The sequence below is a fragment of the Zalophus californianus genome, chromosome 15, assembly GCF_009762305.2.
Source record: "Zalophus californianus isolate mZalCal1 chromosome 15, mZalCal1.pri.v2, whole genome shotgun sequence".
NCBI classification, from domain to species: Eukaryota; Metazoa; Chordata; class Mammalia; order Carnivora; family Otariidae; genus Zalophus; species Zalophus californianus.
The window spans coordinates 20,830,189-20,856,834 of NC_045609.1; the positions used below are offsets into that span (position 1 = coordinate 20,830,189).

The 26,646-nt window shown below is 41.8% G+C and overlaps 1 protein-coding gene across 5 annotated transcripts in view; it reads right to left on the reverse strand.

The window, feature by feature from the left end:
- FAM13C (family with sequence similarity 13 member C) overlaps window positions 1-26,646 on the reverse strand; it is a 174,540-nt gene that overhangs the window by 84,542 nt on the left and 63,352 nt on the right. For all 5 annotated transcript variants that reach the window (XM_027596221.2, XM_027596220.2, XM_027596219.2 and 2 more), the window contains one exon: window positions 23,186-23,304. In XM_027596221.2, coding sequence (XP_027452022.1) covers window positions 23,186-23,304 — 119 coding nt within the window. The remainder of the gene's footprint in view (window positions 1-23,185; window positions 23,305-26,646) is intronic.

A 26,646-nucleotide genomic window follows, 5' to 3' on the forward strand; every position in this document is an offset into this window, starting at 1 on the left:
AGGCCTGTCAGAGCATGCTGCCAGCTCCAGCACAGCCCTGCCCTCTGGTCCAGGCAACAGGAAATGCAGACTGCTCCACAGGGCCTGATTATGGATCTCAGCACTGATGGGAGTGTCGTGCCTCTGAACATCACCACCACCACCATCACTGTCATCACCACCAGCACTGTCATCACCACCAGCACTGTCGTCACCACCAGCACTGTCGTCACCACAAGCACTGTCATCACCACCAGCACTGTCGTCACCACAAGCACTGTCATCACCACCACCAGCGCTGATGTCACCACCACCATCACTGTCACCACCACCACCAGCACTGTCACCACCAGCACTGACGTCACCACCATCACTGTCACCACTACCACCAGCACTGTTGTCACCACCAGCACTGTCATCACCACCACCAGCACTGTCACCACCACCACCATCACTGTCATCACCACCAGCACTGTCGTCACCACCACCAGCGCTGATGTCACCACCACCACCATCACTGTCACCACCACCACCAGCACTGTTGCCACCACCAGCACTGTCATCACCACCACCAGCACTGACATCACCACCACCACCAGCACTGACATCACCACCACCACCAGCACTGTTGTCACCACCAGCACTGTCATCACCACCACCAGCACTGTCATCACCACCAGCACTGACGTCACCACCACCAACAGCACTGTTGTTACCACCACCACCATCACTGTCATCACCACCATCACCAGCACTGTCATCACCACCACCAGCACTGATGTCACCACCACCACCAGCACTGTCACCACCACCACCAGCACTGTTGTCACCACCATAACTGTCACCACCACCACCAGCACTGTTGTCACGACCACCACCATCACTGTCATCACCACCAGCACTGACGTCACCACCACCACCAGCACTGTCGTCACCACTACCAACACTGTCATCACCACCACCAGCACAGTTGTCACCACTACCACCAGCACTGTCATCACCACCACCAGCAATGTTGTCACCACTACCACCAGCACTGTCATCACCACCACCAGCACTGTCATCACCACCACCACCATCAGTGTCATCACCACCACCATCACTGTCGTCACCACCACCATCACTGTCATCACCACCACCAGTGTTGTCACCACCACTGTCATCACCACCACTAGCACTGTCATCATCACCACCACCATTGTCGTCACCACCACCACTGTCATTGTCACCACCAGCACTGTCATCATCATTGTTGTCACCACGACCACTACTGTACTGCCACCACCACCACCATAACTGCCACTGCCATGGTCACCACCACTTCTGCCACCATTGTCACCACCAGCACTGTCATCATCACCACCATTGTTGTCACCATCATCATCATGACCACTATTGTAGCGACACCACCACTACTATCACTGCCACTGCCACTGTCATCACCGCCACCATCACCATCACCACCATCACCACCACCACCACCATGGTCACTACCACTGCCACCACCATGGTTACCATCATCATTGTCACCACTACTACCACCATCATCACCACCACCATCACTGTGATCACTACTGTATCTGCCACCACCACTGCTGTTCACTGCCACTGTTACTGTCATCACCACCACGATTGCCACCACCACCACCATCGTCACCACCACCACCACTGTCATCACCACCACTACAACCATCACCACTATTGTCAACACCACAACCCCGAGGACTGCCACATCATTACCACCCTCACTGCCACTATTACCATGACCACCATGATATAATTCAAATTAAAAGCACTTCTAACAGAGAAATAGAAAATTAATTGTGTGCTGATATTAGAAGAGCTTCCTCCTAGATTTGGTGACTGCAAAGTTGTGGACAACCCATTAAAGTGCATCTTCTCCAAAATTTTTGGTGTTCCCACATTGCTAGGACCCGAAAGCATGTGCTGAGCCAATCTATAGGGTCATCCTGCAGTGGCCTTACTCAGAAGGTGTACTGGAATTCAAAATAGCAAAATGAACTAAGCATTAAGATATTTTTCGTGGTCTAAGGTTAGTGTCAAACCACAGATGTAATAATTTGAGAAGAAGCAATATTTTAGGAGAGGATTTTTTATTTATATCAACATTTCAATTATCTATATTTAAATTAGCAGAAAATGGGGCACCTGGGTGGCTCAGTCATTAAGCGTCTGCCTTCAGCTCAGGTCATGATCCCAGGGTCCTGGGATCGAGCCCTGCATCGGGCTCCCTGCTTAGTGGGAAGCCTGCTTCTCCCTCTCCCACTCCCCATGCTTGTGCTCCCTTTCTCACTGTCACTCTGTCAAATAAATAAAAAAAATCTTTAAAAAATAAAAAGTAAATAAAAATAAAAATAAATAAATTAGCAGATGAATGTGTTCCCTATCTCAGTGAAAAAATTTTCCCCTCTATCCAGTGCCAGAGTTATTCTGACACTTTCCTCTACCGTAAGCCCAATAGCCATTGTATTATGAAGTCCTTCAATTTCTTATCCCAAGTAACTTTTGCATCTGTCCTCTTCCCTCCACCTCCACCACTACCATCTGAAGCCAGACCACTATAATCTGCCTTTTGGACTGCCTCCATGATCTCCCTATTTCCCCGTACCCTTTCAAACCATTTTCCACACAACCACCTGTCACTACCCTTCTGCACACTTAAAGACCAAAATACTTAAAGTATCCTAGGACAATTAAAAGGATTTAGCATCTGTCCACCTCTTCGACCTCAATTCATACCATTCTCCCTCTCTGCTCCTACTACACTGACATTCTTATAGTTTCTTGTATGCACCATGCTCGTTTCCACCTCAGGCCTTTGTATGTGATGTTCCCATGCCCGTAATGCTGTTTCCTCTCCAGTTTCTCTCCTAATTAATACATTCATCCTGTAGATACCACGTAGCTCACAATCAAGTCTCCCTTTTACATGTTCTTTTTTTTAAGGCTTTTTAAAATTTATTTGTCAGAGAGAGAGAGAGAGAAAGAGAGAGCACAAGCAGGGGGAGCGGCAGGCAGAGGGAGAAACAGGCTCCCTGTTGAGCAAGGAGCCAAATGCGGGACTCGATCCCAGGACCCTAGGATCATGACCTGAGCTGAAGGCAGAAGCTTAAAGGAATGAGCCACCCGGGCATCCCATGTTCTTGTTGTAGTATGATCCTCATTGGCTCCATTACATAGTCTTTAACTGTGTATTTGTATAATTATCTGATTGTCTCTCTCTCAGGATGACACTCTATGGAGCAGCGACCTTGTGGGTCTTGCTTGTTATTTTTATCTCTAGGGCTAATAGTGACATTTGGCACAGAGTAGGCACTCATATGTTTGTTAATTAAGTATTCATCCTGGGGCACCTGGGTGGTGCAGTCAGTTAAGCAACTGACTTGATTTCGGCTCAGGTCATGATCTCAGGGTCATAAGATTGAGCCCTGCATTGGGTTACATGCTCAGTGCAGAGTCTGCTTTAGATTCTCTCTCCCTCTCCCTCTGCTCCTCCTGCTCATGTGTGCTCTCTCTCTCTCTAAAATAAATAAATAAATTTAAAAATAAATAAATAAAAGTTTTCATCCCAGGGTTATGGACAGCTGCCAATTCTGGTATATTCCCAAGTATATATGATGATTATGAAAAACTTATGCTCTCTCCTCCATCTGCAGCATGCTAGCAGGACTAGCAGGACGGGAGGACTCTCGTTCCTACAAGCAGATATGTTTCTTCCCTGAAGAGACCTGCTGAAGATTAGCAAGTGGTGTTTCAACCCACATTTAGAAAACCTGGGCAAAAAGCGTAAAAGGAGAGCAGCCAGTACACATTTCAGAGTGTTTCATATAGAATCAGAACCTTAAGGCTGAACCAAACTGAACCTTGAATCACTCTTAAGAGTTCAAGATATTCCGCTGCATTAAATTGAGCCTCTGTTCAGAAAGCAACATGGGATATACTAATGTATACCCGGATGACTGCCGGCTGACTGTATGACTGTTGTTTCCTGAAACTCTTTTGGAAACAAAAGGTATATCCCAAGAGGACAACCATCTGAGCAAAACATTCTTTATGTACAAACAATAGCTCTATATGCAGACACAGACAAGATGCCAATAAATTCCAGTAATATTATTAGCAACAATAACAACCCTCAATACCAGTAAATAAAAAATTCCTTTCTCTAGGGAGTCTAAGCTATATTAAAGACACTCTCTTATTGGTGTTTTTCTTTTAACCAAATTTCTGCTAAAGGACTGAGATTGAATACTGGACCGCCACCTTCAAAGATAAAGAAACCAAGGCACTGAATTTAAAATGACCCCTGACACAAAGAGACCACTGACAGAAAACAGAACTAGAAGTCAATAGATGTTCATGAACTGACTTTTCAACCCATGGATGTACTTGTCCAGGTCAATGAACTCCCATAGAGGGGAGAAGGAGGTTATGGCTAGAGGCAGAATGCTAATCTCTAATAATATGCCCTGCCAGTAATTATTAGAACCCAGGCTCTACCTCCCTTTATACTTCTCTGAAAATTACAATCAATCAGTGTTATTAAAAAGATTCCTGGGTCCCACAGTTACTGAATCTGAATTTCCAAAGGAGTGCACTGATAACATGTGTTTAACAAGTGATCCAGGGGATTCCTGGTTGGGAAATATTATCCTAAAAGTCTAGGTGCAGCAACCCATGAGGATACCAGTGGCTAAAGAGCACAAGTGAGAGGGACTTCTGTGCCCTGGGTGTTTCTGGCCTGGCCTCCCAGGGGACACATTCCAGAAGCGGGAAGAGTCATGTCCCTGGAGACGCTATGACAAACACTGAACACAAGGCAGCCCAGCTGCACTGGAATTGATACCCCTCCTCACCTTGGTGGGCTGGAGCAGAGCCCAGAAACAGCCAGATCCATGCCAATGCCCAGGGAATTGGGTGGGCAGTAAGACCCATGAGGCCAGCATCAGGACTGAGAGAAGAAAGGAGGTAGAGTTGCCATGGGTGTGATTCAAAAACACCCCATGGATCAGAAAGAAGGGTTTGGGAAGGGATATTGAGGACACAGGATCCACTGGGAGCAGAAGTTCTAATACATTATTATTAATAATGAGAGTAGCACTTGGTGTGCTGAGCTGGATACAAAGCACTTCCTTGCATATCTCATTTTTTCTATTCACTTAGTAAGTAATTATGAGATGCCTGCTTCCTGTGCCAGGCAGTGGTCAGCCCAGGAGGCACGGTGGTCATAGCAAATGTTTCAGCTCCATGGACAGTTCTGCTCAATCGAATGATCTCCCTTTTAGCACCTGCCAAGTCTCTTCACTTTTTGGCCTCAAGAATGTTGTGAGACAGAGCTCACTCCCTCAGCCTGGAAGTGGGCAGGACTTACCTCCTCGGAGGACAACCCTCAGAGGAGGGGAACAAAGAGGGGAGTGTGTGAATAAACACGGTAGCCCCCCAACTTTCACAGGACTTTTTACAAGGTTCCTCAGAGAGTCCTCAGGGGACCGATCTCCAGCTGCCAAGAGTGGTAACCTCAGCTACACACCTGCTTCCAGCTCTTCCTTCCCCCACTTCCTGCTTCCTGGGATCACCTCCCTGTACCCAAGGCCTTCTACGAGGCTCTGCTTTCTGGAGGAATCTAATGTAAGCAAGTGAGCAACATTACAAAGTAAATACAATACCTGTCTTTCTGAGTCAGGGACAGAAAAAAAAAATCATACAAGTGAAGATTTAGTTTAGGGACAGATAAAGTGAAGAGGACAGGAGATCACAAATAATGGTGGGCAGGTGGCTAATTTGAATGGCAGGTAAATATTTGATGAATATTAAATTCTCATTGTGCTGGGCACTGTGATATTACATCTGATACTTGGCCTTCCAAAATTCTAGCTTTTAAATTATGAATCAGGATAGCTCTAGGAACAAAAGAATTTAAGAAAAGGCACAAAGTACTTAAGTAAGCATTAATATTAAATAAGCCTAAATCCTACCTATTCCCTAATGAAGGTTTTCTTTCTCTTCCAAAAAGAAGATATGAGTCTCTAATCTCCACATCTCCTCTTCCCTCTTCCATTGTCACTGCCACCATCATCTCCCACATGGATGAGGCATTGCCTCCACTGTCTCCCCGCTTCCCCACAACACAGACCACCCAGAGCGGTCTTTTAAAGATGTAAATCTGAGCATGTTATTCTGATAATCTCCAATGGCTTCCCTCAACTTCAACAAAATCCAAGATCCATACCCTGGCGACAAGGCCCTGTGCAGTCTGGGCACTGCCAACCTTTCTGATGTCATGTGATACATTCTCTCTGCAGATCAGTTTCTCCAGCCTTATGGCTCTTGTCTCCATCTTGAATAAGCCAGCACCTCTACACCTGCTATTCCTTATGCTAGTTAGGATTCTCATTATCATTCCATCTTATTTTTTTCTTTAAATTTTTTATTGTTATGTTAATCACCATACATTACATCATTAGTTTTTGATGTAGTGTTCCATGATTCATTGTTATCATTCCATTTTAAAGCAAACAACAAATGCCATACATACCTGCAATACTACCCTGTCCTTACCAATGTGGTCTTGGCACAAGATGAACAGAACCTGGATTAGTATTGTTGGTCTAAGGGGAAAGGGTGAGTTAATGATCAGAAAGGCAAGTCAGAGGAGCCTGGTTCTCACGTTTTCATCTCACTCAAGTTTGACAAGGTACACCAGACACTTTTCAGCAGTTACCTTAAAGCTGGTTTTCAACTCTTCTTCCAACAGTTCCAAGTTCTCCCCAGGCCCCCATGTCACTCCAGCAGAGTAGTGATTTTATCTTCCCAGCACTTTTTATCTCTAATCTACTTCCGACAACAACCTTGCTTCGCCTAGGGAACTGGCCCTCCACATGCACATCCAAGGGCTCTATTATGTGTGTCTGGATTTATTCAATAGGTTCAGTGTGGCCAAAGTTGTTTTCTTGTATTGGTGTTAAATTCAAGGCATTGTTTAAAAACCTCCTGAAATCTGGCTTTACTCCTGCTTCCACCTTCTCAAGTTTCTTTTCTTGGACCCCATTCCCATTTAAATGGGCCCTGGTACTTCCTTTGCCCCTGGCAACTGCAGAGGTCATAGGGGTTCTCTTGAGTAGAACTCTATATTCCCGGGGCAGAGCAAGATGGCGGAGGAGTAGGAGACCTGGATTTCGTCTGGTCTCAGGAATTCAGCTGAATAGGGATCAAACCATTCTGAACACCTAAGAACTCAACAGGAGATCGAAGAGAAGAATAGTAACAACTCTCTGAACAGAGAAGCGACGACTTACTGGAAGGTAGGACGTGTGGAGAAGTGAATCCGAAGCAATATTCCGGAGGATAGATGGCGGGGGAGGGGGCCTCCGCCGGCCACTTCTGGCAAGTGATAGAGCCGCGGAGCACAAAATCGGACCCTTTAGAAGTCGGCTCCGCTGAGGGACGTCCCTGCAGTGGCTAAGCGGGGGGTGGAACCCTCGCGGGACAGTGTGGTCTCAGGACGCTCGGGGTCACAGAAAGACCAGTGGTGCCTGAGAGCGGCAGAGCTCCCAGGTATCGGAGCGGGGAAGCCGGCTGCAGAAACATAGCTGAGGCGTGGGCTCTCAGCTCGGGGTTGCCATAAACTGTGATCCGCGGCCCAGTTGGGCCACTGCGCCTCCAGCAGGGACCCAACAAGCGGCAGAGCCGGGGAGACTCCCCTTCCTCCCCTGGGAGGAGCGGCGCGGGAGTGCACCAAAGGGATCTGCTGGGTTTGGAGACTCCACACGGGGTCGGGTGCCAGACATAGAAACGCTCGATCACAGGCCGGGTGAGCACGGAGTACGGCCAGAGACCGGGGAGACAGGAGTGACTGCTTTTCTCTGGGGGTGCACTGAGAAGCGGGGCCCCGAGTTCTCAGCTCCTCCGGGCAGAGATTGGGAGGCCACCATTTCCACCCTGGTCCTTCAAACCTGTACCAAGAGCTTGCAGGGAACAAAAGCTCCTGAGAGCAAACCGGAGCAGCTTGCTTAGCCCGGACTCACAAGGGCGGGGCAATTCCGCCTCCGGCAAAGACATTTGGGAACCATGGCAACAGGCCCCTCCCCCAGAAGATCAGCACGAACGGCGAGCAAGCCAAGACCAAGTTTACCGATCAAGGAGAACGAGAGAACTCCAGCGCTAGGAGAATACTGCACATAGAATTCATGCCTTTTTTACCATAATTCATTAGTTTTTCAAAGTTAATTTTTTAACTGTTTTTTTTGAAATTTTCCTTTTCCCTTTTTCAAACAACATCTTATCAATCCCTTTTTTAAGAAAAACATTTTTTATTTTTCATTTTTAGAGTCATATTTTTATCCCGTCGTAGTAGTTACCCTTGTTTTTGGCATATATATATAAGTTGTTCTCTCTTTAAAATTTTGAGATACAATTTCTTCTAAAAGATCAAAATATACCCTAAATCACTAGTGTATGGCTTTCTTCTACTCTCCTGCCTGATCACATTCTCTCCCTTTTTTTTTTCTTTTTTTCTTTTTTCTTGTTCTTTTTAAATCTTCTTCTTTCCTTTTAAAAAACAACTTCTTATCTTATCAATTCCTTTTATAAAATCTTTTATATTTTTCATCTTTACAGTCATCTGCCAACCCTTCCTTGTATCAACCCTTATTTTGTACATATAAAAGTCTTTCTTCCTTTAAAATTTTAGCAGGTACTTTATTCAAACAGACCAAAATATGCCCAAAAGCTAGTGTGTGGCACTGATCTATGCACTAGCCTGATCATATTTATCATATTGTTTTTTTTTGGTTTTGTTCTGTTTTTGTTTGTTTTTATCTTTTTCTTTCCCCCCCTTTTTTTTTTATCTCTTCTTTCTTTCCCTTTATTGTCCCCTGGTTTCAGGTCTTTTCTGATTTGTATAGAGTATATTTGCTGGAGACATTGTTAACCTGTGAGCATTCTGTTCTCTCATTCATTTGTTCTCCTCTGGACAAAATGACAAGACGAAAAAAATCACCTCAGCAAAAGAACAAGAGGTAGTACCGTCAGCCAGGGACCTACTCAATACGGACATTAGTATGATGTCGGACCTAGAGTTCAGAAACATGACTTTAAAGATACTAGCTGGGCTTGAAAAAAGTGTAGAAGTTATTAGAGAAACACTTTCTGGAGAAATGAAAGAACTAAAATCTAACCAAGTCAAAATCAAAAAGGCTATTAATGAGGTGCAATCAAAACTGGGGGCACTAACTGCTAGGATAAATGAGGCAGAAGAGAGAATCAGCGATATAGAAGACCAAATGATGGAAAATAAACAGGCTGAGAAAGAGATAAACAACTACAGAATCACGAGGGCAGAATTTGAGAGATAAGCGATACAATAAGACGAAACAACATTAGAATAATTGGGATCCCAGAAGAAGAAGAAAGAGAGAGAGGGGCAGAAGGTATATTGGAGCAAATAATAGCAGAGAACTTCCCTAATGTTGGGAAGGAAACAGGCATCAAAATCCAGGAGGCACAGAGAACCCCTCTCAAAATAAATAAAAATAAGTCAACACCCCGACATCTAATAGTAAAACTTACGAGTCTCAGAGACAAAGAGAAAATCCTGAAAGCAGCTCGGGAGAAGAGATATGTAACCTACAATGGTAGAAACATTAGATTGGCAACAGACCTATCCACAGAGACCTGGCAGGCCAGAAAGGACTGGCATGATATCTTCAGAGCACTAAACGAGAAAAATATGCAGCCAAGAATATTATATCCAGCTAGGCTCTCATTGAAAATAGAAGGAGAGATAAAAAGCTTCCAAGACAAACAAAAACTAAAGGAATTTGCAAACACAAAACCAGCCCTACAAGAAATATTGAAAGAGGTCCTCTAAGCAAAAAGAGAGCCTAAAAGCAGCATAGATCAGAAAGGAACACAGACAATATGCAGTAACAGTCACTTTACAGGCAATACAATGGCACTAAATTCATATCTTTCAATAGTTACCCTGAATGCAGATGGGCTCAATGCCCCAATCGAAAGACACAGGCTATCAGTTTGGATTAAAAAACAAGACCCATCAATAGGCTGTCTGCAAGAGACTCATTTGAGACCCAAAGACACCCCCACATTGAAAGTGAGGGGGTGGAAAACCATTTACCATGCTAATGGACACCAAAAGAAAGCTGGGGTGGCAATCCTTATATCAGACAAATTAGATTTTAAAACAAAGACTGTAATAAGAGATGAGGAAGGACACTATATCCTACTTAAAGGGTCTATCCAACAAGAAGATTGAACAATTGTAAATATCTATGCCCCTAACATGGGAGCAGCCAATTATATGAGGCAATTAATAACAAAAGCAAAGAAACACATTGACCACAATACAATAATAGTGGGGGACTTTAACACCACCCTGACTGAAATGGACAGATCATCTAAGCAAAAGATCAATAAGGAAATAGAGTTTAAATGAAACACTGGACCAAATAGACTTTATAGACATATTCAGAACATTCCATCCCAAAGCAACGGAATATACATTCTTCTCTAGTGCCCATGGACCATTCTCCAGAATTGATCACATCCTAGGTCACAAATCAGGTCTCAACCGGTACCAAAAGATTGGGATTATTCCCTGCATATGTTCAGACCACAATTCTTTGAAACTAGAACTCAATCACAAGAGGAAAGTCGGAAAGAACTCAAATACATGGAGGCTAAAGAGCATCCTACTAAAGAATGAATGGGTCAACCAGGAAATTAAAGAAGAATTAAAAAAATTCATGGAAACCCATGAAAATGAAAACACAACTGTTCAAAATCTTTGGGATACAGCAAAGGCAGTCCTGAGAGGAAAGTATATAGCAATACAAGCCTTTCTCAAGAAACAAGAAAGGTCTCAGATACACAACCTAACCCTACACCTAAAGAAGCTGAAGAAAGAACAGCAAATAAAGCCTAAACCCAGCAGGAGAAGAGAAATCATAAAGATCAGAGCAGAAATCAATGAAATAGAAACCAAAAGAACAGTAGAACAGATCCATGAAACTAGGAGCTGGTTCTTTGAAAGAATTAACAAGATTGATAAAGCCCTGGCCAGACTTATCCAAAAGAAAAGAGAAATGACCCAAATCAACAAAATCATGAATGAAAGAGGAGCGATCACAACCAACACCAAAGACATACAAACAATTATAAGAACATATTATGAGCAACGATATGCCAGGAAATTAGATAATCTGGAAGAAATGGATGCACTCCTAGAACTGTATCAACTACCAAAATTGAACCAGGAAGAAATAGAAAACCTGAACAGACCTATAACCACTAAGGAAATTGAAGCAGTCATCAAAAATCTCCCAAGAAACAAAAGCCCAGGGCCAGATGGCTTCCCAGGGGAATTCTATCAGACATTTAAAGAAGAATGAATACCTATTCTCCTGAAACTGTTCCAAAAAATAGAAATGCAAGGAAAACTTCCAAACTCATTTTATGAGGCCAGCATTACCTTGATCCCAAAACCAGACAAAGACCCCATCAAAAAGGAGAATTACAGACCAATATCTTTGATGAACATGGATGCAAAGATTCTCACCAAAATACTAGCCAATAGGATCCAACAGTACATTAAAAGGATTATTCACCACAACCAAGTGGGATTTATCCCTGGTCTGCAAGGCTGGTTGAACATCTGCAAATCAATCAACGTGATACAATACACTAACAAAAGAAAGAACAAGAATCATATGATCCTCTCAATAGATGCAGAAAAAGCATTTGACAAAGTACTGCATCCTTTCTTGATCAAAACTCTTCAGAGTATGGGGATAGAGGGTACATACCTCAATATCATAAAAGCCATCTATGAAAAATCTACAGTGAATATCATTCTCAATGGGGAAAAGCTGAGAGCTTTTCCCCTAAGGTCAGGAACACAGCAGGGATGTCCACTATCACCACTGGTATTCAACATAGTATTAGAAGTCCTAGCCACAGCAATCAGACAATAAAAAGAAATCAAAGGCATCTAAATCAGCAAAGAAGAAGTCAAACTCTCACTCTTTGCAGATGATATGATACTTTATGTGGAAAACCCAAAGGAGTCCACCCCAAAAGTGCTAGAACTCATACAGGAATTCCGTCAAGTAGCAGGATATAAAATCAATGCACAGAAATCAGTGGCATTCCTATACACCAACAACAAGACAGAAGAGAGACAAATCAAGGAGTCGATCCCATTTTCAATTGCACCCAAAAGCATAAGATACCTAGGAATAAATCTAACCAAAGAGGCAAAGGATCTGTACTCAGAAAAGTATAAAATACTCATGAAAGTAATTGAAGAAGACACAAAGAAATGGAAAAACTTTCCATGCTCATGGATTGCAAGAACGAACTTTGTGAAGATGTCAGTGCTACATAGAGCAATCTACACATTCAATGCAATCCCCATCAAAAGGTGGATGGTAATCCACCTTTTTCAAAGAAATGGAACAAATATTCCTAAAATTTGTATGGAACCCGAAGAGACCCCGAATAGCCAGAGGAATATTGAAAAAGAAAAGCAAAGATGGCGGCATCACAATTCCGGACTTCAAGCTCTATTACAAAGCTGTCATCATCAAGACAGTATGGGACTGGCACAAAAACAGACACATAGATCATTGGAACAGAATCGAGAGCCCAGAAATGGACCCTCAACTCTATGGTCAACTCATCTTTGACAAAGCAGGAAAGAATGTCCAATGGAAAACGACAGTCTCTTCAACAAATGGTGTTGGGAAGATTGGACAGCCACATGCAGAAGAATGAAACTGGACCATTTCCATACACCACACACAAAAATAGACTCCAAAGGGTTGAAAGACCTAAACGTGAGACAGGAGTCCATCAAAATCCTAAAGGAGAACACAGGCCGCAACCTCTTCGACCTCAGCCGCAGCAACTTCTTCCTAGAAACATCGCCAAAGGCACGGGAAGCCAGGGCAAAAACGAACTATTGGGATTTCCTCAAGATAAAAAGCTTTTAGACAGCAAAAGAAACAGTCCACAAAACCAAAAGACAACCGACAGAATGGGAGAAAATATTTGCAAATGACATATCAGATAAAGGGCTAATATCCAAAATCTATAAAAACTTATCAAACTCAACACCCAAAGAACAAATAATCCAATCAAGAAATGGGCAGAAGACATGAACAGACATTTTTCCAAAGAAGACATCCAAATGGCCAACAGACACATGAAAAAGTGTTCAACATCGCTCGGCATCAGGGAAATCCAAATCAGAACCTCAATGAGATACCACCTCACACCCGTCAGAAAGGCTAAAATTAACAAGTCAGGAAACGACAGATGTTGGCGGGGATGTGGAGAAAGGGGAACCCTCCTACACTGTTGGTGGGAATGCAAGCTGGTGCAACCCCTCTGGAAAACAGTATGGAGGGTCCTCAAACAGTTGAAAATAGAGCTACCATACGATCCAGCAATTGCACTACTGGGTATTTACCCCAAAGATACAAATGTAGGGATCCGAAGGGGTACATGCACCCCAATGTTTATAGCAGCAATGTCCACAACAGCCAAACTGTGGAAAGAGCCAAGATGCCCATCGACAGATGAATGGATAAAGAAGAGTAGTATATATACACAATGGAATATTATGCAGCCATCAAAAGGAATGAGATCTTGCCATTTGCAATGATGTGGATGGAACTGAAGGGTGTTATGCTGAGTGAAATAAGTCAATCAGAGAAAGACATGTATCATATGACCTCACTGATATGAGGAATTCTTAATCTCAGGAAACAAACTGAGGGTTGCTGGAGTGGTGGAGGGTAGGAGGGATTGGGTGGCTGGGTGATAGACATTGGGGAGGGTATGTGCTATGGTGAGCACTGTGAATTGTGCAAGACTGATGAATCATGGATCTGTACTTCTGAAACAAATAATGCAATATATGTTAAGAAAAATAATAAGAAGAAGATAGCAGGAGGGGAAGAATGAAGGGGAGTAAGTCAGAGGGGGAGACGAAGCATGAGAGACGATGGACTCTGAAAAACAAACTGAGGGTTCTAGAGGGGAGGAGTTTGGGGGGATTGGTTAGCCTGGTGATGGGTATTAAGGAGGGCACATTCTGTGTGGAGCACTGGGTGTTATGCACAAACAATGAATCATGGAACACTACATCAAAAACTAATGATGTAATGTACGGTGGTTAACATAACAATAAAAAATTATTAAAAAAACTAATGATGTATGGTGACTAACATATTAAAATTAAAAAAAAAGAAAAGAAAAAAAAAAAAAAAAAAGAACTCTATGTTCCCCTGAAAGTCTTGCACTGCTAGAATGGTATAAAAAGAGACTTTCTTTTACTTTTATCCACAGAATAAAACAATCAAACGAAGAGGTGTCTAGGATACAAGTTCTGGTCTTAAGTGTCATCTGACCCTATAAAAATCACCTTTAATATTTGCTTTCTGATCCCAACTAACCCAAAGCATAAACGCCACGGGTACCATTGAAAATGTCTTTTAAGTCTCCTCTAGTTAACAAAAATAATTTTAAAAAATCCATTCTCCTCTAATACATTCTTAATTTTCCTGTCTACCTCAAGCTGATATAAAACAGTTCAAAGAAACAGAAAATAAAATTACTTAATATGATTGCAGTGACTTCAACAAATTTATTTATGGTTCTATATCCTGAACCGTGCATAGTTGTTTTATTTATAAATAATTTTCCCAGTTACACTTAAGAGGAACTCACTGGGGGGAACTTTGGAAAGCAAAAAGAATATTTTTAAAATCACCACCCTTAATCATTCCACCTGAAAATAACCACCAATAAAATATTGACTCATGTCTTTCCAGTGTAAGTTTCTGTATATAATTATGTTAAGCAAAAATACGATCACCTTGTAATTCTGTTATGTAACTGCTTTCTTCTCCATGTATAAATAAATCATGAACACGTACCCACGTTAATAAAGACTCTCATAAAACAGCTTTAAATATCCATCATGAAGATCGATGTTTCTCAAGGGGGTGGTGGTATGCCCTCTAGAAAGCATTTAGGAAATTTAGGGGCTACTTGTGATTGGTGCAGACGCTTGGGGAGACTACTGACATTCTGTGGGCTACAACCAAAGATGTCAAAGTCTCTGAGATGTGCAGGGTAGTTCCACACATCAAAGAATTGTTCGACACCTGGCACGCCTTCCAAACGTTCTCTGGGAACATTACAGCCAGAGGCACTTTGCCCGAAGCACAATCTGAACTAGAAAACCATAAGGGCTAGTGGGTGAAACAGAAATATCTAGAATATACAAGTATGGAGAAGGAGATTGGACTGAACTGTCTCAAACGTTCTACCCAGAGCCACTATCCTATGATGCTGCCACATACAGAAATCTAACCAAATGACCTTCTATCTAATTCTCTCAAAATTATCCATTATCAATGACCATTTTATTCCTATCTTCTTTCATGATCAGATAACTGAAAAATTCCACTTTTAAACAATTCTTTGTACAGCAATATCTATAAATATAAATCACAGAAGTAATCAAAATACACACTAATTTGGAATTCATGACATCAGTGATGGTATACTCACAGAATGGAATATTTTATAGTCATTAATATTTTAGAATATTTTATGATATGGAAAACACAATATTAAGTAGGACAAATTACACAGAAATGTCTAAGATAGCATATATATGAAAAAAATTTATACATACAAATCGAATAAGTTGGTTAAAGATAAAAAATAGAGAAAAGGGGTGGGTGGGAGCTGTGTCACTATATACAATATGAGTGGATGTGGATGTTTTTGTGTGTGTGTGTTTAGTGCTGCACATTAGTCTTGAAAAGGAATAACCCTGTAGATGAATACTATGACAGAAACACTGGAGTAGCCATTGCCTCATTGGGAAGATAAAGAGTAAGTTAAAGAATAGCCTCATTCCCGATCTTGCCATTTGCAACGACGTGGATGGAACTGGAGGGTGTTATGCTGAGTGAAATAAGTCAATCAGAGAAAGACATGTATCGCATGACCTCACTGATATGAGGAATTCTTAATCTCAGGAAACAAACTGAGTGTTACTGGAGTGGTTGGGGGTGGGAGGGATGGGGTGGCTGGGTGATAGACATTAGGTAGGGTATGTGCTACGGTGAGCACTGTGAATTGTGCAAGACTGTTGAATCACAGATCTGTACTTCTGAAACAAATAACACAACATATTTTAAGAAAAAAGAAAAAGAAGATAACAGGAGAGGAAGAAAAGGGGAGTATGTCAGAGGAGGAGACGAATCATGAGAGATGATGGACTCTGAAAAACAAACTGAGGGTTCTAGAGGGGAGGGGGTAGGGGGATGGGTTAGCCTGGTGATGGGTATTGAGGAGGGCACGTTCTGCATGGAGCACTGGGTGTTATGAACAAACAATGAATCATGGAATACTGCACCAAAAAGTAATGATGTAATATATGGTGATTAACATAACAATAAAAAAATTAAAAAAAAAAAAGAATAGCCTCATTCCCATGGCCTCAGGAACACTCAACGTCTAACCAGCTGGTCAGTTTTAAATTAGATTTAAGTTTATATGCACACTCTGTCCCCTATAACCACTATTGAAATTTGTCTCTTAAATCTAGTCCAAGTTAGGTCAAGAAGTTTTCTAAGATGTTGAGATATTAAGGACAAAGTTTTTATTCTATCTCCTAGAAATATTATTTCTAACACAAGGCTATGATACAAAGTTTGTAAAATACGTTCCTTGTAGAAAATTGTATGTTAGAGTATTTGTTATGAAAAATCAAATTTGCTCATCTTAGCCATAAATGAAGCTGAGGTTGGTGATAATTACCCCACTACTTTATTATTCAACTTACATATAAAGATTGTATAGTCAGAATGCAGAATGCATTAGTAAGACTAAAAAAAATTATTTCCTTGGATTTTTTTGTATTTTCCAATATAATCATGTCCCATTTATTATTATTTTTAATGAGAGAATGTCTCAGAGTTTCTCTTTTATCTTCATGCCTAATCATTGTCTGTGTGAAAGTGCTAACAATTTATAAAGTAACCAAGGGCAGTCTCAAAAAAAATAATAATAATAAAGGAGGGTTTCATTCCCAGAATAGTCAAGTGTGGGTTCTTTGTCAATCAGTTCAAGGGGTTGGTGATTTGGTATAGGATATTTTTGTGCTCTACAGCATGGAGGAGGAATTATTTTTATCTGTGACTGCAAGAGCTTGTTTTATTAAGCTAAAATCTTTCCACATCTAATCCTTTAAACATCTAAACTGTTGAGCATTTTTAGAATTAGAGTCAGAAGGGGGCAGAGAAATCATCTGACCCAAACTTGTGTTAGAGGAGGGGACTGAGGGATTTGCAGGAAGTGACCAAGGTCACCCAAGAGACATGAGATAAGACTCTGCATTTCTTAATTTGAATGTTCTTTCCATGCTATCAGACTATTTCTGAGCCCATGAGGATGGAGGCAGGATTGGAGGATGAAGAGATCCCTCTCTATATGGCTCCCTTCCCATGCAATGTAGGCAAAGTAAGCATTTCAGAGCCCACTCGTCACCCAACTGTCTAGCAGGGAGTCTCAAAACATTGTCAAGACAAACTATATTTTTTTTTGTTTATACTTCATTCATTCTCCTCCCCCTGCACTATTAAGGAAGAGAGAGAGAGAGAGAGAGAGAGATGGAGAGACGGAGAGAGGGAGAAGAGAAGGGAGGGGAGGTGACGGAGGGGAGGGGAAGAGAGGAGAGACATCCTAAGAGCACACTAATAAGAACATGCTGGCAACATGTAGAGCTCCTGTCTGGTACAGTCCAAGAAGGTACATCTTGTCTACTATGTTATTAAAAATCTCTGGGTGCTCATTCTCTTACTCATTCTTTCTCTTTTTAACAGAGCTCATTAAGACTCTGCTTACTTCTATGAAAAACACTTAAATAAGAAACAATTACCTATTAAAACACAGACAAGTTGTCTATCTCAAAAACAAAAGCTGAAAGGATTTATTCCCCATGGAAAAGTTGCTGCCAACAAAACTTCCTCTTTCCATAAAACAACAAAGCTTTTTCTTTCTTCTGGAATGTCACAAAAATAGTCAAAGCCATCAAAGGCCATTATTCTTGCTAATACATCAATCTTCAACTCCCTCTAACTGGGGACTTCCAGATGAAGAGGCCAATAAACTCCAATTCGCAAATGTAACCACCAACTTAATCAGTAGTGACACAATGCTATAGAATAGCTCCTGTTTATACAGACACGGTCTTTAACGACATTAAAAGTTTAATGCTGTCATAAATTTTAATGCAATATTTTAAGCACAAGTGAGTTAATCACTCTCAAAAGTAACTTTACTTAGCTGGGTAAGAAATCCCCAGCTTCATTAGTATTCTCTTACATTCATAAATCCTCCTTTGTCATATCTGAGGGTTTATAGGATTGGCACTGGCTGTAGCGATATAAAAAAAAAATCAAACTGATGCATATTTATCAAGTGACTGCTCTGAACAGATTGATGGCATTCGTCTTGGTTCTGTTATAAGGGGAGCGAGGGCTCAAGCAAATCACGGCCTCACTGGGTGTCAAACTAGAAAATGAGAGGGCTCTATGAAACGATTCCTAAGGCTTCATTCTTGCTCTAACCAAATGCAGTTCTATAATTATACGTGTTTTGAAAAGCTCCAGGTACTGAAGAGCATGCCAGAGTAGGGTAATACACAGCCCCTCCACTCACATGCAATGAAAATCCAAGTTAAAATGTAAATATGTTATCTTGGAAAGGAGACATTAAGACAGTATCAGAGATCACCTTATTAGGGCTTAGCTCCAGGCAGCTAGAGTACCCAGGATGAGCAGCTGCTGGGAAGAAAATGATTAAAACAGGCATTATAAATCAAATGCCTGTAGGATCCAGGCAGCATGCATAAGAAAGCAGGCAGATCCAGGTGAGAGTTGTGGAAAAATGGACAGCTGCTCCTCAACTCCCTCCAGCTAATTGTTGCCACGTAGTAATATAGGCTTTGGGTTTTCCCACCTTTAGTTTCTCAAAAAGAATCTCCCAAATCTATAAAATTTCTGAATTGTATTTATTTATTTATTTATTTTTATTTTTTAAAGATTTCAGTCATTTATTTGCCAGAGAGAGAGCAAGTGAGGGAGAACACAAGCAGGGGGAGCAGCAGGCAGAGGGAGCAGACTCCCCACCGAGCAGGGAGCCCAATGCGGGACGTGATCCCAGGACCCTGGGATCATGACCTGAGCCGAAGGCAGATGTTTAACCGACTGAGCCACCCAGGTGTCCCAAAATTTCTGAATTTTAAATATTGAATCAAAATGTTTTAAAACATTCTACAAGACAAGTGTATCTCCACACTAGATAAACTGCAGGACACCAAACGTGAGATCTCTGCTCTGGGGCACTGTACAAGGGCTATCGGTCGTGTAAGGACAGAGAGGACATGGCCAGTAGGAGCACAGATGGAGTGAAAGAGGGTGGAGGGGGTGAAATCAGTGTCTGAGGTTGGCTCTGTTGAAGAACAAGCAAACTGGGAGACAGAAAGAGGTTAGGATAGTGTTTTAAACTTTTTTGGGGTCATGAGTACCACATGAGATTGTGATGAATGCTTTAGAGATTTTCCCTGGAAAACTAAACTTTTATGTAGCAAGTAGAATAATCACCCCCACACACACCACAGTGCCTGTGTCCTCATTTTCTGTCCCACTCCACATGTTACTCTTACATGACAAAAGGGATTCTGCAGATATGATCAAGTTAAGGACCTTGAGATGGGGAGATTACTGTGGATTATCTGAGTCAGTCCAATCTAGTCCCATGAATCCTTAAAATCAGAAAATCTCCCTGGTCAGAGGGAGATGTATGGAAGAATGCTCAGAAATGCAATGTTGCTAGTTTTGCAATGGAGGAAGGGGTACAAGCCAAGCAATGTAGGCAGCCTCTGGAAACTCGGAAAAGGCAAGGGAACAGATGGCTTCTCCCCCTAGAGACTCCAGAAAGGAATTGCAGGCCTACTGACACCTTTATTTTAGCCCAAGTTGGGTATCTACAGAACTATAAGGTTATAAATGTGTGTTGTTTTGGGGCACCTGGGTGACTCAGTTGGTTAAGCGGCTGCCTTCGGCTCAGGTCATGATCCCAGGGTCCTGGGATGGAGCCCCGCATCAGGCTCCTTGCTCAGCAGAGAGCCTGGTTCTTCCTCTCCCTCTGCCTGCCTGCCACTCCCCCTGCTTGTGATCTCTCTCTAAATATCTCTCTCTGTGTGTCAAATAAATAAATAAAATCTTAAAAAAAATGTGTGTTGTTTTAAGCCATAGATTTGTGGTCACTTGTTACAGTAGCAACAGAAAACCAATATAATATATACATATATATACACTCAAGCTTTGGGAAAAACATTCATAAACCTCCCTGAAGCTCATCCACAGACACAGATACAGGCTCCTTGCACTAGAAAGAGCTGAAGATACATGATCTAGGGGTTGAAGGTATGAAACTATTTCTCCTTGGCATACATGCAAAGATCAGTTCCCACCTCATAACACAATGAGCTCCAAAATGTCATTTCTACAAGGATGGATTCATTCTCTGAAGATTAACTACTCCTTTGACTCTCATCGAAGTGACATGTGACCCCTTGACGACAAAAAGATCTTTCTTCCCCTTTTCAAAGTGTTCATTATGCAAATAAAATTCTCCCTCCACCCCCAAGAAGGTGGCATTTTATACCTGCTGAGATTTAGCCTGGCTCCTTCCCTCACTTTGAGCCAAACCTAGGTCTGGAGCATCCTATTACAGTATCATGTCTCTATCAAGATCTTACTGGGCACCATATGCCTGAATCTGGCCATATGCTGGCTGAAAAGGGAAGAGAAATGTTTTCAGGAATGTGAGCTACCTGAACTCAAAGTTGTTTCTAGCCTCAGATCTCATTTCACCAGTTCATCAAGTTTCACAATCCCTGTAATATTTTGAGATTTTTTTTTAAAGTTTCATTAGAATGTCCCTAGGTGATGCCACCATGGCTGTGACAAATAACTCTAGTTTAAAGGTTACCAGCCCAATCTAAATACTAAACTTAATAGTACCAGACATAAGTGGCCTAATACCTCTTCTCATCTGACACTTAACTCCAGATCCTGTGATTGCCAACACTGGGGTGCAGAATATTTTGGAATGATGCTAGCTCATAAAGCTAGATCCCATCAAGGTGGAGCCTGGAGGCTAGAAGGGAGAAGAAAAGGACAAGGTATTTGGAGTCCTGTGGAGGTTTGCTAAGATGTAGAAGTGGCTAATGGGGAAAATGGGGAGAGACAAATCTGACTTAATGAGGAAAGCTGCCCAGGGACCCTGTCTGTATTCAGTTCCTGTCACTGACATGCAGAGGAGGTCCAGGAGCACCCTAAGATGTTACAAAGTTGTATATACGTGCATCTCTCTTTTTTTGAGAAAAGGTACCATAGATCGAAGAATCCAAATTCTGTAACTCCCCAACCCCAAATGTAAGAATGGCTGCCCAGTACATTTCCTCATCAAAACTATTCTAATTCAATACTCTTAGATCTTACTAATCATATGTAAATGATTCCCATCACAGAATCCTATTCAATTTCTGACTTGCCCTCTGATAACAGTAATGTTACCACTTACTTTCCGCACTGTAGATGAGATATAAAGTGATCTAAAGTTACCAAACATCAAGTATCTTTGAGAAGGTTAACTGCTAATATCATTTTTCCTGACTAGCCTCTGTGGAACGTCCACCCCAAAGGGCTGCCCCATACATTCCATACACAAAAATAAATAATTTAGTTTTGTTTTTTTGTTTCATTTTGTGTTACGACTTTGAAATATGCATGGATATATAGTTGGCCTTGTTCTTGCTAGGAAAGGCAGGCACCAGTGTGGTGGAGGGGAGACAGGGTCACTGCACAAAATTGGTTCTGGTCTGTCTAAAACAGCTTCATTATAATAAGACTTCAAATAAGGAGAATGCCCCAATCAGCAGAGAAATGACAAGGTTGAGTCTCACCTGACCTGAGGTCACATAAGAATAAACAGAAAAGTGGTGGCAAATTGTGAAGAGGGTGATACAAGAAACCGACGAATCTGGTTGGAGAGTGGGTCACCTTGCTTTTGGGGCCCCTCCAACCTTTTAGGGCTCTATGATTCTAAATTTAGTATGTTGAATATTTTAAAGCAAAATTACATAGCACAGCCAACTTCTCTGTAGTTGTTGATTCATTTAGGCTGTGCTGCCATAAAAAAAAAAAAAAAAATCTAAAGGTCATGCTCAGAAGCACAGCACTCCCTTCCCGCTGAGTGAGGGCTATGATTACGCTGTACGCCTGATCCTACAAAGATAGCTGACACGACTAGCAGCTGAATTCTTTCTTCTGTTTATTTCCAGAAGAGACTTTCCACAGATAGCTGCAATGCCAGGCTCCCATCAGAATGCCATGCCAACCTTGCTGCAGACAGCTTTCCACCTACGTCCTTGCCCTGAACCCAGGGCTGTCTCAGCAGGTCTAGCGGACCAGAGAGGCCAGCCCCAGGGCTGCTTCAAGTGCCTCAAGGACACTCCTTGGATCAGCACAGAAGCCACACCTGCTATTCTGTAATCAAACATTTATAGGTTCAAAGTCTGGCTCAGCTTTTTCACTTGTGCAACATCAGGCCAGTGCCCCAATGAGTCCAGCCTCAGGCTTCTCCTCCATAAAATGGGGCTATAAGTACTTACTTTATGAAGAAGTGGCAAAGGCTAAATGAGATAGTATGTGAAAAGAAATTGGCTTGATGTCTACACTGTCATCACTAATTATCATTATCACAGAGGAAAACCTAATCATCTCCAGCATGGAATAAAAGAGGACAAAATGAAATCAGCATTTCTTTCTCCAAGACTATCTCCTCTCCTCTCTGAGCTGTAGGCTGATTATCTCCAAAATGAAGGCAGAGACAGTACGTTATTTACATTTCTCCTCAGCTCAGACTCAACGATACTCTCTCACAGCCTCTTTAAGCAGCTTCTGTGACTTGTAAGGAATGCCAGTCAAACTCAGAAAGCCTTGCCTTGTGTGGGAGCAGCAAGCATGGGAAAGCAACACAGGTATAGTACGATTTCTGACAACAAAAGGCCCACCTTTGTTGAACTCGCACTGTTTCTTGGCACCTGAAAGAGTGGTTTTGTGGACTCTCGTGAGCTGGCGTTCCTGTTCTCCCCCGACACTCTGGCTGGCTGGGTGCCACGTGCTCTGTCTCCTGCGAGAAGAAACAGTGGGAGTAGAGGAGTCGTCAGTAGCCGTCATACCGCAGTGTTCCACAGTGTTCTTCAGCCGGGAGTGGGGCTCAGGGCAGGGGAGCACAAACAAAACACACTCCGCCTGCTGTAGGTGGGAAAGGGGGCCAATAAGTAATCTGAAATTTAAGAAACCTCCTTTTATCAGTCAGTTGCTTCTAGATTATAGAATAAAGAGAAAAATAACAAAAAACCTAATGTTCAAGAGATACGATTTAACCATACCACGAAAATGTTCACACTAAAAATATTATAAAAGAGTGCTGAAAAGATAGATATATCTGAAAATATAATTTCTAGAATATTTATAGCATTGGCTCATTTTTGTAAAAACAAACATATGTACGAATACACACACATACAGACTGAGATACCAAAATCTTAACAGTGACTAACTCTGAGATGTCATTTCTTTTTCTCTTTTCCTGTTTGGGGCTCATTGACATTTTTTACAATAAACATACATTATTCCTGTAATAGGAAAGAGATTTAAGTTGGTCTGAAATCTAAGAAACATATCATTTTTATAAATTCCAAATGCCAAGCATGCAAGCATGCTCTTCCCTCTCTCCCTCCCTCCCTCTCTCTCTCTCTCTCTCTCACACACACACACACACACACACACACACACACACACACACAACTTGCCATTAGCTACACTGCATCCAAAGAAATCACTACATTGGTCATCCCATTATGCAATCTATGCATTAATTTAGAAGAACTCCAGAATGCTAAACTTTCTAGAGAATATCATAAAAACATCCAAGCTAAATGAATCTGGATTCACTACAAGGAGACACACACTAAAAATGAAAGATTTATATACATTCAACAGTTCAACCACTATAGTTTTTGAGCTGTGCCAGATCTCTAATTGACAAGTTTTCCTTGCAGCAAAATAGCCCCTCTTTACCTGATAAAAGAAATATTAAAACTAAAATCAGTGAGAAATTGAGTAAATACAGATGGCTACTGTCATGCAGTGAGAATATTCATGTGCTGCAATACATCTGGGTCTGACTGAGCAGTATACTGTGGTGGCAATATAGACCAAGCTTTCCTATTCAGAGTGTGGGTTAAAGTCAGTACAAGTGTCAATATGTCACATGTCTCAGAAGTCACTTTTCCAAAACAGCCAAATAATGTGGTGGGGCTTTTTGCCAAGTAGTCATCACAAGCTTCTAAAACAAAATTGTAGGGCATCTGTGTGGCTCAGTCGGTTAAGCATCTGCCTTCAGCTCAGGTCATGATCTCAGGGTCCTAGGACTGAACTCCACATCAGGTTCCCTGCTTGGTGGGGAGTCTGCTTCTCCCTCTCCCTCTGCCCTTCCCCAAGCCCTGCTCATGCTCTCACTCTCTCATGCTCTCTCTCAAACAAAATCTTTCTAAAAAATTAAAAAATAAAAAAAATTTTATGAATGCCTTCCTATAAGAGGGTTAAAGTGGGGAATTGGGGCAGAGATAAGGAAAGGGATTAATTATTCCTCCAGGATCCTTTAATTCCATTTTTCTAAGCCTGCAGCTTTAGGCAAAAAGATACTTCTGGACATAGTAACTGCTTCTGAAAAATTCTACAACTACCCAAATACTGGCCAAGTTTCCCCAACAATGGGTTTGAGTGAGATAGCTCCGCTTACTACTTGTGAGTTATGGGACCTTACACAAGTTACATCAATTATCAGGATCTCCACTTCCTTGTCTGTAAATGGGGATAATACTCCCAGGGTCACAAAGTTGTACAAGATGTCATTAGAACATCTCTTAGTACCTGCCAACTGGAGGTGCACCACAGATGGGAGCTATGAGTGCTACTATTTCTTTTATAAAAATTCCCTTGAAGCTTAATATTCTGAAAGTTATGTTAAGGAAACTCTCAGACTTAATCCAAATGAGTTTATCAAAAGGAAAGCTATTTTTGTGGTCAGATGTTTGTTTCAAATTTCTATACTTTAAGAGTCTACAAGTTACTCAAGACCCTCATAGGAAATAGGAGAATAAACCCCAATTCTTACTCGCTCCAGTTTTTAAAAATAATTTCATGGGGGTGCCTGGGTGGCTCAGTTGGTTAAGCGACTGCCTTTGGGTCAGGTAATGATCCCGGAGTCCTGGGATCTAGTCCCACATCGGGCTCCTGGCTCAGCGGGAAGCCTGCTTCTCCCTCTGACCCTTTCCCCTCTCATGCTGTTTTTCCTTCTCTCAAATAAATAAATAAGTAAATAATAAATAAATAAATAAAATCTTTAAAAAAAATAATTTCACACTTTTCCTTAAAGGGAGAAGGCAGAAGGAAAAGGGATGTTATTCTAACTAAATTAATAAAACAGTAGTTTCCAAAGGTATTGTGCTGCGAGGTATCATGTATTCATAAGGACATAAAGAAAAAATATATATAACAAGAACAGCAATACTCAATCATGGTTATTGGCCTCTACCACAGAGAGACACATGAGAGACCAGGACTCACCCCCTTGGGGAGTTCACATCCCTATTTCAACTGGGCTCCACCACCTGACCAGTGACAGGGTTAAGGAGGACTGTCAAAGAAAGTTCTTAGAATAGACAATATACTCCTGTATGATTAAGAGAACATATCCCTCCCCCACCTCCCAAAGGTGACACCATCTGAACAAGATCATATTTAATTAGCTTTGCTCATTTAAGCTTCGTTACCTTTGTTTGGGATCTGCATAACACCCCCCATCAAAAATTCTAGAACACTAAAGCAGAGTGTTTACCTTACAATGGTTGAGATATATTTTTACTTAAAAAAGAATCACCTACTACAAAGGATGTTGACAGTTAAGGAGGTTATGTAAAAGTGAATAAGATGATCCTGCCCCCAGAGAATTTTAAAATCTACTGTTTGACAAAGACTAAAGTCTAAGAGGGCAGACACTAACTTGCTTACTTCTGTGGTAATGTGTTTGCCAAAGGGGCAGGTCCAAGCGGATTGACGGAAATGAAGGAAGGAGAAGCCAAGACCCCCTCCTCCGGGCTTGTCTTCCTGGTACCTGGCCAGGGAGAGGCTGGAGGGGGACCTCTAAGACCAGTGATGCTACATCATTGCCTCCCGCTCCTAGCCATGCCCTACCCTTTGACTTTGTGTCCTGTATGTCCCAATTCTAGCTTTAGTGGAGTGATCTGTTGGTTCTCTGATGTACACAGGAGCAATTAAATTGACTTAGCTCTGAGATATTTCATAAGTAAGGCATCTATAAAACAAACATTATTTCAGTTATTTTCTGATCCATGAGCAGAGGCTAGGATAGTATACACAATAAGAGAGAAACTGTCTATTAGAT